Below are 12,938 nucleotides of genomic sequence, written 5' to 3'. Positions count from 1 at the left end.
CTTTGATACAAGCTATCTTCTATATTATTCTGTTTCATGAACATGTGTCTTTTTCACTTCCTGTGACTTAATAGGCATTGAGAGAGGCAGATGTTTGGTCTAGCAGTTAAGACAACCAAGTGAGATGTCTACATCCCATATCAGGGTGCCTGGGTTCAGGTCCCAGCTCTGCTACCAATTTCAGATTCGTATTAAGGTGCATCCTAGGAGGCAGCAGGTGATGGCTCAAGTAGTTGGGTCCCTGCCACCAGTGTGGGAGAGCTGGGTTGTGTTAGTGGCTCCCAGCTTCAGCCTGGCCGAGGCCCAGCTGTTGTGGGCATTTGGGGACTGGACTAATGAATGGGAGCTCTCTCTTTGTCTCTCTCTCTCTGTGTCTCTCTCTATTATTCAGAAAAAAAAAAAGAGACGGAGGGAGGGAGGGAGGGAGGGAGGGAAGAAGGGAGAAGGAAAGAATGAAGAAGGAAGGAAGGGAGGAAATTGTTAGGCATTGAGTTTGTGTTCCAACTTCCAATTCTTTACTCAGTATCAGACAGATCAACTTATCACATTAGACTAACAGGCAGTTTTGTCTTAAAGCAGACTCAAGAGTTCCATAGAGCCAAAATCCAACTTAGCAAATAGGACCTTTTACATTTTTAGTTTCTTTTTTTAAGATGTATTTTACTTTTTTATTTATTTGAAAGAGTGACAGAGGGAGAAATAAATCTTCTATTCACTGGTTCATTCCCTAAATGGCCACAGTGGCTGGGGTTGGGCCAGGCCAAAGCTATGAACTTGGAACTCTATCCAGGTCTCCCAAATGGTCAGCAGGAGCCCAAGCTCGCAGGTCATCTCATCACTGCTTTCCCAGGCACATCAGCAGAGAGCTGGATAGCAAGCAAAACACTAGGACTCAAAGTAGCATTTTAATATGGGATGCAGGCATCACAAACTGCAGCTTAACCCACTGTGCCACAATGCCAACCCCTGATTTTTTAGTTTTTTTTTTTTTTGAGGAATTTGACCATATGGATATATGAAAATGACCTAAAATCATACATACACTCTCCTTCAAGCAAGTACCTCAGGTTCTGTTCATGTAAGGAAAAGTTACACTAAGATTTCTCCAGCCAGAGCTAAAGAAACAGGAGCAATGAGATAATCCCCAAAGTTAAGAACAAATTCCAGTTTCTTTCACTTACAAAAAATAAAATGCAAAGGTCCAATCATTTTTACAGTACAAAAATTTTATTTTTTCGTTAGGATAATTTAAAGTTTAAAACTGAAGTAGACATATTCATTTTACAAACAAGATATTCTTTCATAAGTAAGACCATTAAAAACAGTAAACAAAAAAGCTGTCTTTACAAAAAGCTCTGTGCATAGCAACTTTATACTGTATATAACTGACAAAGCAAAACAATAAAATGAAACTATACAGTTTGAAAATGAGATCTTACTGTACAAAAGGTAGAGAAGATAATGGTTTTTAAACCATGCATATTGAAATGTGCAAAGAAAAACTGGGAAAAACTACAACGCGATAACAAAAAATGAGATAAATAGTGAAGTAAATTGTCCCTTTAAATGAAAAATCATACACAGCTCCTCTTACAAAGCTAGGATAGGATGTGTAGTTACCTATAGAAATACTCATATTCCAAGTGGCACAAAAATAACCTGGGACCAGAATGGTTCAACAGCAATGACTAAAGAGGACAGGGTCATTTTGTTTTTAATTTATTAGTACACTAAAAATAGTCCTTACACACATTTGTACAATTAAATAGATCTGCTGCTGCCAAGGTTCTAGCTGAATGGTCAAGGAGGTCTGGTATTTAGTTACACACATTTTTCGGTGTAAAGCTACCAACAAATTCTACAATCATTTTGAAGACAGTACTGCACTCATCTTCATGCAAGAGCAAAATTCACAGGTTCTAAAAGCAATGCTACTTAAAAAAAAAAAATTTCCTTATGTTGAATTGGCTCAAATCCAGGTCTAAACATGCTTAATTTTGTTCTGCCTTCATTTTTGGATGACAATGTTTGTATTTCACACACTCGTCCCCTTCTCTCAGATTTTGCAGTGGGGAACTTGTTCTTGTGTTTCCACGTATTTTGGCTCTTTAGGCCCTGACTATGATGGACTATCAGTAATAGCTATAAGCATGCCAGGTTTCTAAAACCTTGGATTCTCATGTGCATAGAAATATATGAGTCATATTGGGTGATTCTAGAATGGACTGAGGGCAAGTAAGACTGCTGGGGGCTGGGCAGGTGTGGGCATGAATCAGTGGGGCAGACAGAAGGGATGTAATCATCTAAAACTGGCTCAGATGCACTAATGATGCTTCTCCATGAAAGCTGCACCGATTTCTAATGTTAGAACCCAAACCAAGAACCCCAAATGGAAGCCTGTGTGTAGACCTGACTGTGGGGCCAAGAGTCAACAAGGAGAACCCTGACTTGGGGCAAAAATGACATTCTTGTTGGCAATCCAAGTAAGTCTGGGCACATCTCCAGGACCACATAGGCCTACTCTACTGCAAGGTTTCTCTCACTAAGAATTAGTCATAGAGCATGGTGAACCCATTGGAGGGCTGGGTACCCGCATGGTTTAGAACCCAGATGACTCTAATGTCTGAACCTCCCAAGATTCTGAATTTTCATTTCTTTAAATGTAAGGAGAGAGTTACAAGTTTTCAACATTCCTCTTCCACACTCCACCCCATCCCATTCTTACCTGGGAACAGCATCAAGCAGGGTATATATATATATATATTTTTTTTTTTTTTCAAGAGAGCTTGATTCCTTGAAAGAGAAATTTACAGAGATAGGAAAGGACTTGGATATTCCCAGACTGACTCATAGGAGTCAAAACAAAACAACAATGACAACAACAACAACAACAAAAACCCAAAGTCTGTTTTGCAAATCCTGTTTGAGAATTTCTGTAGGGTTTTATACCTCTGTGCTGAACCAGGTAAGCAAAGCAGAGGGAGTATGTGGCTCTGGCAAGAAAGAATTCCAAAGGAGCAACTTGGGTAAGAACGTTACGTGGCTTTGGCCTTTTTTTGAGGGTGAGCTACTTCTTTCCTTGGGGTGCTTGAAGCCTGAGACACAGTAAACATGGAAATTCTCTTCATTGCTCAGAGGAGAATGTTGAAAGCTAATCTGAATTAAAAAAAAAATTCACAAAGAGTGAACACCAAAAGAGACACATGTATACTATTGAGAAAGCAGACGGAGCTGGGAATGAATTGATGGGCTTGAGTATTTGTGTATGCACATGTATTTGAGTCTTTGTGTCTATACTGGGTTATTCTGTAGGAATCTACATTAGACACATGTTCTTGCCCATGGGTCAATAAAATGATGGAAAAAGAGGGGCTGCAGGATGGGGAGTAATAGTCTAGTTAATAACTGCAGTAATAATCACACACCTTTAAAACTTGTTACTACATGTTTGCATCATTTTCATTTTACATCAGGAAGAGAAATTTCTCTCTCTTCCAAAAAAGGATCTTAATTGCTACCTCTACTTACAATAAGTTACACATTTATTTATTTAAATAATTGTAAAACATTTTAAAATTTTTCCCTTTTTTGTTTTTTTTTTAAAGAGATTAAACTATAAGCAAACACACATACAACATTTCATCATTCAATTCAGGTTTCGTTTTAAGAAAGTCTTCCATGCTGGTACCCTGTTTTGTTCAATTTTTTTTCTGCATAAACTAAATTGGTATCTGAAAGGCTTCATAGAAAATAGAAACTTTCAACTTTTTTTTCCTACAAAGAAAAACAAATAGTATCCAAAATATTAAGCATGAATTGTTTGCCAATTTTTTTCTTAAATATTTTACAAACATAGGAAGGTGGTTTTCATAATGTTCATAACAAAGAATTGCATTTCTGCTCTTAGCACTGACCACGCCAATGACATCATTTGTCCTTGTCCCCAAGAGGGCCAGTTTGTGTAGCTGCCATCAGCGCTACAGGAGGAAAGTGAGACCAAGTAAGATGCCAGCTCCTTGTACACCCAGATCTGCCCAGCATGTTCATTTGGGGCGTATTTCTCCCAAAGAGCTCATAGTGCTTTCTCTTTATTGGTCCATCAGAGTAAGTCGTTTGTGCTATAGGAAAGCAGCTCTTCCTCTTCTTTACATTGGGGGTACGACAAGTCCGGTCATGGCTGCAAGGAAAGAGCGGCACAGCAGTGAGACTCAGAGACTTTGTACGTGAACAACTGAACGCACAGAGAGGGTGGGGAAGGCTTGGCCGTGATGCAGTCTGACACAATCCAAGGAGAAAGGGCCCTCAGCAGATACATGAACAAATTTCCTGAAGGTTTGGGCTAACAGACAGCCTATTAAAGGTACTGGATCCTTATTGAAATCCAAACAAAACTTGTTAAAGTTTTGCTGGGCAGGCTACAAGTTATGTTTTGTTTCATATGAATGGCTTCTAAAAGTTAATGGGAAAATGAAATGGAAAGATAAACGTATTTTGATGCAAAAAATTTTGAAATCTATGTAGGTTGTTTCATAATACCCATTTTTAATTAACTTTCAGGAGAGATAATAGATGTAAATATGTAAAGTGATTGCATTGTACGTGTGATTTGTTCTTCATTATTGGACAAAAATAACTTCCAGAATACACTGCTCCAAATCACTTGGTTAGAACAGGAAGGGAAACTCAGGGTGCTATGCTTGGTGACTTAAATCTGACAAATCAGACTTTCCATCTATCCTACATTCTTTTTAAAAATATTTATTTGTTTATTTATTTACTTACTTAATTTTAAAGGCAGAGAGAGAGAGAGAGAGAGAGAGAGAGAGAGCACTCCCATCTGTTAGTTCATTCCCCAAATGCCCATAGCCAGGGCTAGGCCAAACTGAAACCAGGAGTTGGGAACTCAATCCAGGTCTTCCACATGGTTGGCAAGGACCCAACTACTTGAGCCGTCATTGGCTGCCTCCCAGAGTGTGCATTAGCAGGAAACAAGAGAGAGTTAGAAGCAGAGCTGGGACTTGAACCTTGTCACTCCAATATGGGATGTAGTGTCCCAAGGGACGTTGTAACTGCTGAGTCATCTGCACCCTTAGGATTATTCTTTCTAGCCTAAATTTGACTAGCTTTTCCTAAATTTTATTAGCTTTTATTGAATTTTTTTGTTGATTTTTTTTTATTTGAAAGGCAGAGATACAGTGAGAGAAGGAGAGAAAGAGAGAGAGAGAGATTCATCCACTGGTTCACTCCCCAAATGGCCACAACGGCTGGGGCTGGGCCAAGCCAAATCCAGGATTCAGAGCCTTTTCCAGGTCTCCCACGTGGGTGCAGGGCCCAAAGCACTTGGGGCATTCTCCGCTGCTTTCTCAGGCCATTAGAAGAGAGCTAGATCTGAAGTGGAGCAGCAGTGACTTGAACTGGCATCCACATGGGGTGCTGACACTGCAATGAGGCTTAACCTTCTATGCCACAGCGCCGGCCCCTTTTCTTTATTTTTCAAGCTGGCTTATCTTCTTTTACTGCATACTGATACGTGAGCTATTTACCACTGAATCCTGATGCACTGGAGTAGAAGATTTAATTAGATTTAATTTCCTTCCTAATTTGGGTGTCATTCCAACTCCCACTCATCAACCCCTATTCAAATGCATTGTTCAATGCCTCATCCAATCAGGAGGATGCAAGCAATCCTGTCTGGATAAAATTATGTCCAAGGCGTTTCCTAAATATGGGAAATAAATCTGCATGATGTGGATTTGACTTTCTGATGACAAGCCCATAGAATGCCCACATTCTTAAAAATGGCAGAAGTTTCTTTGCACTAAAATTGCAAACCATATCTAGAATATTTGATTCTTTTGGGTTTTATCATCTATATTGTATCTAGGGGATTATCAAATATCATAGAAGCATTCTGCTGAGTGGTACTTACTAAGCTTACAAGCAAATGGCCAAAATTCTCTCCATTTTCTCCCACCCATCCCTCTCTTTCTTCCCTCTCCTCATTCTCATCTCACACTCCCCCCTCGACCCCTTTCAAACACACCAGCTAGTCCTCTCAGGCAAAATTGTCAGCCATCTATTTCCTGCTCATACAGCCTTTATTGAATGTTTGTGAGATCTGGATTAAGGTCTAACACAGCCAGCAAAGCCTTAATTATTTTTGCCTGTATTACTATATATTGAATCGATGTAACTTTTCAATAAAGGTGGTTCGATTCTGGACACTCCCTGATGATTTGGAGATATAGCAATCCTAGTAATTATCCCAGAGTAGAGGAGTTCTTTTTTTTTTTTTTTCCTGGAGGGAACTGGAAAATGAATCAGACACATAGTGTATAATATCATCTCGACAATCTATACTCATCAACTCTAAGCGCCTGATAAATGAGGCAGAAGGTGCAACAATGAAGGGTGCACACAGAGCTCTCTGGCAGTAGAATCCCAGTCACTCATGTTCTCCACTTGAACTTCCCCATTACATGTATAACTCCCTAGCTTTACACGTATTACATGTATAACACCCTGCCTTTATCTGGGTGTACAGTTAACTAACAGGGCTTAGGAAAGAGTAGAGTTGCTCAAAAAAAAAAAAAGATCCACAGCATGTGGGTAGTAGCAGATTTTACCCACTTCCTTTCTTCCTAGTCTCACATCCAACACTTGGGTGGGCTGGATCTTCAGGAGAGAGTGACCCCGACTTCTTGCTCACAGAAACCAGTGCCAACAGACAGAGAGCAATTGTTAACTGCAGAAAAAGTGAGCATTTTTCTAGTGGTGGTATATGTAACTCTATTTTCCAATTTCTTTTTACATTTGGCATTTCATGATAAAGTAATGATCTCCTTTTGGTCCAGGTGGTAAGTAGATTTGGGGAAGAGTCACGGAATTTTACAATTATTGTTCCCAGAGAGACAGCAGACTGTCAGAGCATAATGGGCTCTAGATGCTAACCATCTGGGTCCAGGTCACTGGTCACATGGTATGTGGCCATGGCAAGCTGCCTACCTAGCAATGATGACAATGCAAGACTTAAAGGAGGTAACCGTCTGGAGTACTCAGTGTAGCACCTCGCATGAAGTACTCAGTAACGGGGAGTCTTGCTGAGTGTTGGCTGCACATGCCCTCTGCTTGTGATAGAGAGCACCTCAACCTGCAGTAAGTCTAGGGAACAGCCTCAACAGCCTGGGACCAACTGGGCACCTTGGCCTGCGTTTCCAGTCTCCCACTGCCACTAGAGAGATGGGGCTCCCTGCTTCTCAGGCCCCTGAAATTCCAGGACTCTTTTTTTTTTTTTAGAATCTCTCAGATGCCAGAGCCATCAGGTTTTTTTGTTTTCTTTTCTTTTTTAAATTTATTTATTTACTTGAGAGGCAGAGTCACAGACAGAGAGGGTGACACAGAGAGACAAGTCTTCCATCCACCTGTGGCTCCAAATGGCCACAATGGTCGGAGCTGAGTCAATCTGAAGCAGGTGTGAGGAGCTTCTGGGTCTCCCACGTGGGTGCAGGGTCCCAAGGATGTAGGCCATCTTTTCCTGCTTTCTCAGGCCATAGCAGAGAACTAGATTGGAAGTGGAGCAGCCAAGACTTGAACCGGCGTCCACTGCAGGCAGATGCTTAACCTACTGCATCACAGTGCAGGCCCCAGGACTCTTTCATTTAGTGCTTGGAAAATGCAGGAGCCATCAGCCTGTGTTCTACCTCTCCGCCTCAGTAGGCCACCTCACAGAGCTGGACACTGAGTTTCCACTTATCTGCTCCACGGTGAAGAAGAGCAGGAGGCACCCTGTGAAAACCCAAACCTTCTCCCACCAGGCTCCAGGAAATATCCTCTACCTGGCCTACTTCCTCACACGAATCAATTCCCAACAACCTTAGAGGATAGCTTTTCATTTTCCTACCTAACAGACTAGGAAGTGGAGACTCTAAGATTATCACTTGCACAGATTCATGCAGCCCAGAGGGAGCTGACCTAGAACTCCAAACACAACTGGTAAACTTGAGTTGTGTGTTTTGCCAACCATTAAAACTCTTCGGGGTCCTCTCCAGAATTCTTTTTGATTTCTCCACACAGCACTTTATATATTCATAATTCTTTGCATTTCTAGACCAGAACCCTAAATTGATAGGTGTTCTCCCTCCATCCCCTTCCACTCTTCCTCTTTTCTCTTTAAGTTGAGAGAGAGAGAGAGAGAGAGAGAGAGAAAGGAAGGGAAGGAGGAAAGAAAAGAAAAAAAAATTTGGAGTGAATTGTCGGATTCAGAAGAGGTTGTGTAGCCTACTGTAGGATTTAGGCAAAAATGGGGTCACAGGAACAGGGGAAGAGAGTGTGAAACAGTTTGTAAGTGCAAACGCTCTTGACTGTTTTCAGAGGATGTGCCAGGAAAGTTTATCTTGCAACATAGTACCACCACAAACAAGGAATTTGAAACAGATCTTTGCCATCTAGGCTGAACTTTCCTCACTATAATGCAAATTCTCTGCATTAAGATTGCTACCATTTTCTGAACATGCACGAGGAGGGATCTGGCTTATATTGTATGAGCATCAGTGTCCTGGACTCTCTCCTGACCCTTGCTATAAGGTTTAAGGGGGCGGCACTATGGGGAAGTGGGTAAAGCCACCATGTGCAATGCTGGCATCCCAGATGGGCGCAGGTTCAAGTCCTGGCTGCTCTACTTCCAATCCAGCTCTCTACTATGGCCTGGGAAACCAGTAGAAGATGGCCCAGATGCTTAGGCCCCTGCACCAGCATGGGAGACCTGGAGGATGCTCCTGGCTCCTGGCTTCAGCCTGTTGCAGCCATCTGGGGAGTGAACCTGTGGATAGAAGACCTCTCTCTCTCTCTCTCTCTGCTTCTCTGTGACTCTGCCTTTCAAATAATTAAATAAATCTCTTTTTTTAAGCCCTAGCAAACTGCTTCTCAAAGAAACTATACCTTTCCATTGCCTTCTCTAATTGTCAACAAGTTAATAAAACTTCCCTCTAAGCAATGCCCACTTGACGCTGATTATTTGGCAAAACCCCAGGTGCACGGACCCTCATGTCTGCCAATGGTTTGAGACTCTGCAGTGATCCTGCAGAATAAAGCTAGAGTCTGGGGCCTGTAGCTACATGTAACCAATGAAGCTGTCAGCGCTACAGACACAATGGAGAATGTACAGCCCAGTCACTCTCAGCCCAGGTATTCTGACCAGTGGCGTGCAGGAGTTTGTGTGGTTTGATGCTGGATAGGGTCTTCTGGCTACTTCTGCTGTGGCTGCCCCCAACAGGGAATCTTAACAAGACTCCCGTTCAGCTCTTTGGGTTGACTCAAAGCTGACCAATGACACTGCAGGGAGCTCGGGTGTGCAGAAAAAGGCAGTGTAGGGATTACAGGCCATGAGTGCCAGGGAAAGAACGGGCCTCCCTGCAAGCTAGGAGCTGAGCCAGACCCATGGTGAGTCTCCCGGGCTGCCCAGACAGAGAAGATCTGTCTTTGTCAATTGCCTCTGCTCGCCCCCACCCAGGGCACACATGTGAAAGGAAGTAAAGGAGTGCTGGCAGGTGGAGGTTTTCCTTCAAGTGCAGCTGGGCCTACTTGCTGAGCTGCGGGGAACAAGGTAAGGATCACACTCTCTGTCTTCCGCCGGTGCCAGTGTGGAGGGCAGCTGGCGCTTTCTTGTTTTCTCTCTCTGCTTGTTCCCAGGGAGATCTATGTGGCTTCCACTTGTTTAAGGCCCAGGAAGAAAACCAGAGAACTTAGAGGGCACATCATCACTGACAGAGTTGTGGGGAAGGGTGGGCACAGTGAGTATTCAGTCATTGTTTTCCTTTCACAATCTGGAGATGAAGTGGTCACAGAAAACAGTCTGGCACATCCGCTAGCAATGGGATGGAAACCACTGGTTTCAGCTGAGAGATGAGGCAGGTGGAGACACTTAACTACAGGCTGAACCTATTTCCCAACAGCTTAGACATCTGGGTGAAAATAAAAAAAGTTCCATCAAATATACAGATGTTTCCAACTACCCACAAGTTGGGTGGCATGGAGATCCAGCTGTTTTGCCTCACTGGAAGGAAAAGCATTTTCGGCAGCGCTCCCCAGTGCTGCATTTTCAGTTCTGGTTTGCGCAGTTCTCTGTCAAGTGTCTCGACTCCGAGGAGTCACTGTGTTCTCCTAGTACTAGGATGCAACAGGGACCAGGCATACCTCCCAGGTCACAGATAGAGGAGGACCCTTCACAGATGTCCCGAAAGGATTAGGAGCCCACACACCACCACCAGGCCACAGACAGCTCCCGTCCCAGTGACAGCGCAGCCCAGCCCAGCCCAGGCTCCCCATCAAGTTCTGCTGACCCCGGAGGCTTTGATCCACGAGACGTTAACCAAACCTCTGCCCTTCCTGGTTTTACCCAACACGGCACGTCCTGAATGTTTCCATGTCAAAACACAAGGAGCAGCCTAAAAATAATGTGAGTTGCCAGTGAGCCGTAGTGCTCAGCAGTTTCCAATTTGCTCTTTTGCCATCAGCTGCCTCCCATTCACAGCAAGATGATTAGATTCTCATGTACTCATCACATTTGTGTTACGTCATGTCATATCATATTTTAGGACATTGCTCAAAAGTGGATTTGACAGGTGATATTAATTTTTGTTCTTCGAAACAGTATGTCTTTTCCTCCTCCTTTCCTACCTCATCCTTGATCAGACACCTGCTATCAATTTGACTAGCATGTAACCAGAATTCTCAGACATTACCGGTTGCTCCTGATGGAGCCTGTCCATGTATGCCTCGGGAATACGAGTGCACTGCACATGGCAAGCTGATCAAGGAAGCAGTGATCAGCCCATGACACCTGATGGGGTGACCAGAACCTTCTGGAAAACAGTGGAATAGCTTTGTGGACAGCATAGTGCTGAGGAGTTCAGACACTGCTAGATGGTGCAGATGGTTTTACTATGGTCAGCTCTGTGACCAGCAGATTTGGCCAGCTTTTCTGTTTCCCTTGAATTGCTTAGAGTATGAGCCCAGTTGCATAAGCCACTCATGGCCCATGATGAAAATACCATCTCTTTATGGGTAAATGGCTAGAGCTATCAAATGATGTGCTGTAGGCTCTTATTTTGCTCTCTGTGGCATGTGTGTCACGCTGACTCCCAAAATGGTACCCTGGCTTACCTCTGAATCCATTTCCATTGCCACTGGAGCAGGCTGGCGAGGGGGAGCCTTGGGGCCTGATGACAGGGGCGAAGGCACTCTTCTGCTTGACAGCAGGAAAAACTGAAGAGGAAAACGGGAGGATGGAGGACGTGCTGGAGGATCCAACGGTGGGACTCGACGCCATGACTGGAAAGCAAATGGACTCTTTGAGAAAGGGACTCATCTAGAGGTTAAGACCTTTCTTCAGTATACACATTCTGCATACATTTATTGACAAACTATTAATTTCCAGGAATTGCTGCAGAGTCCAGGGGTTTAAAGAGAACACTGAATGCGACAACAGCGGCCCTGGTCCAGTGGGAGGAATATTTGCTTTTAACCACCAGTGCGGTAATGGTCCCACCAGAAGAATGTTCACGATGCTAAGGTGATACAGAGGGCCAAGTACTGCGCTGCCTGGGAGAATCAGGAAGGCATCAGCAGCCAGACACTGTGACAGATCCCAATTTATGAGTAGAAGCTTGGCAAGAAGAAAAGACTAAGACCAATGTGTAAAAAAAAAATCGTCAAATCTACCCTGCAATGGAAACTTTTTTTTTTCACCCTAAAATGAAGCCCTGAGCAGAAGCTCTAAGCCTCCCTGGGAAGTCCCAGGGCCCCAGAGGTTTTATCTGTTGGGTTAACATCTCTGTGAATACCATCTCTGTGGGCCACTTCCTCATTAAATGTAAAAGTTTATTAACATTTACAAGATTATCTCCCTCTCCCTGTACTTCCAGAGCTCCTGGGAAATAAAGCTGCAAGTCAGCTTCCCCTGACATAATGTTTAGGAAAAAAAAAACACCAATATTAACACTATTAACATTAAAATGACTTGAGGGAAGCCAAAAACTAAGAGCTGTAATTTCCAGGAAAAATAAAGACAATTTACACAATGAAGTGCCCCAGTCTCTTAACATCAGACACTCTACCAAGACAAGAAGATAATTTTCTTCCTTGTGTTTGACTTGCTCAAGAAAGGGATAGAGTACGTGAGGGTAAAACTCTCACACACAGAACCTTGCAGTACAAGGTCAAGTTTTAGGAGCTCATTTTAGCATTGTCTACAAAATTCTGAATGGTTCAAGTCACGTGGCTTGGTGAAGACCTGCTGGAGCCTGCTGCCAATGCTCACGACAGACAGCAGCGTGGAGTCCTGCTCTGTGTGTTCCGTGGGCCAGTGGCCCCACAGAGAAATATTTGAAAGTGAAGTACAAGGTGAACTGAAGATCAAATGTTGATGTACTCTTGAAGGCTCCACCTGTATTTTTCTTCTCTCCCTATAAAAATTATACTTTGGGCTATATTCACTCAATTGCATATATAAAACAATCATATAACACACCTCTAATAGGATGCTTTTACAATAGAAGTACAAAGCAAAGACCTCAAAAAAGAAAAAAAGAAAGAAAAGAAAAAAAGAGAGAGCTTTCTCTACAAACTATGTATTCATAGCTAGTCCTGACTTAAAGAACTATGCAGAAGGAAGCATCTGAGCACATCTCTGTCTTTTCTCAAGTAACACAAACAAAAACGGGAAACATTGGAAAGGAGGACAGAGTTCTGGAAGAATCTCATGTAATATTTGAAGATGTTAGTGAATAAGAAATTGGGCCAATTCACTATATTAAGATAGGATATAGGGTAAAACATTAGGAATGATTCTTATTCATACTTCCAAGCCAAAGTCCCTCTTCTAGCATTGGTTTTAGCATCAAAGAGATAGAAAAACAAAAAGTAACTTTCTTTAAGGCATG

General features: G+C 42.8%; 1 protein-coding gene across 2 annotated transcripts in view; it reads right to left on the bottom strand.

Annotated features, from left to right (window-relative positions):
- Positions 1 to 1,208: 1,208 nt before the first annotated feature.
- The window catches only part of EBF2 (EBF transcription factor 2), a 207,019-nt gene continuing 195,289 nt past the window's right edge, over positions 1,209 to 12,938 (bottom strand). For both annotated transcript variants that reach the window (XM_051831968.3, XM_089327221.1), the window contains 2 exons: positions 11,161 to 11,328; positions 1,209 to 4,177 (listed from right to left, as the gene is read on the bottom strand). In XM_051831968.3, coding sequence (XP_051687928.1) covers positions 4,146 to 4,177; positions 11,161 to 11,328 — 200 coding nt within the window. In that variant the 3' untranslated portion in view covers positions 1,209 to 4,145. The remainder of the gene's footprint in view (positions 4,178 to 11,160; positions 11,329 to 12,938) is intronic.

Source organism: Oryctolagus cuniculus, chromosome 2 (genome assembly GCF_051225735.1).
Source record: "Oryctolagus cuniculus isolate XC-2025 breed Fujian yellow rabbit chromosome 2, ASM5122573v1, whole genome shotgun sequence".
Taxonomy (NCBI): domain Eukaryota; kingdom Metazoa; phylum Chordata; class Mammalia; order Lagomorpha; family Leporidae; genus Oryctolagus; species Oryctolagus cuniculus.
Note: the sequence above shows the minus strand (reverse complement) of the source record. Positions and strands in the feature narration are given on the sequence as shown.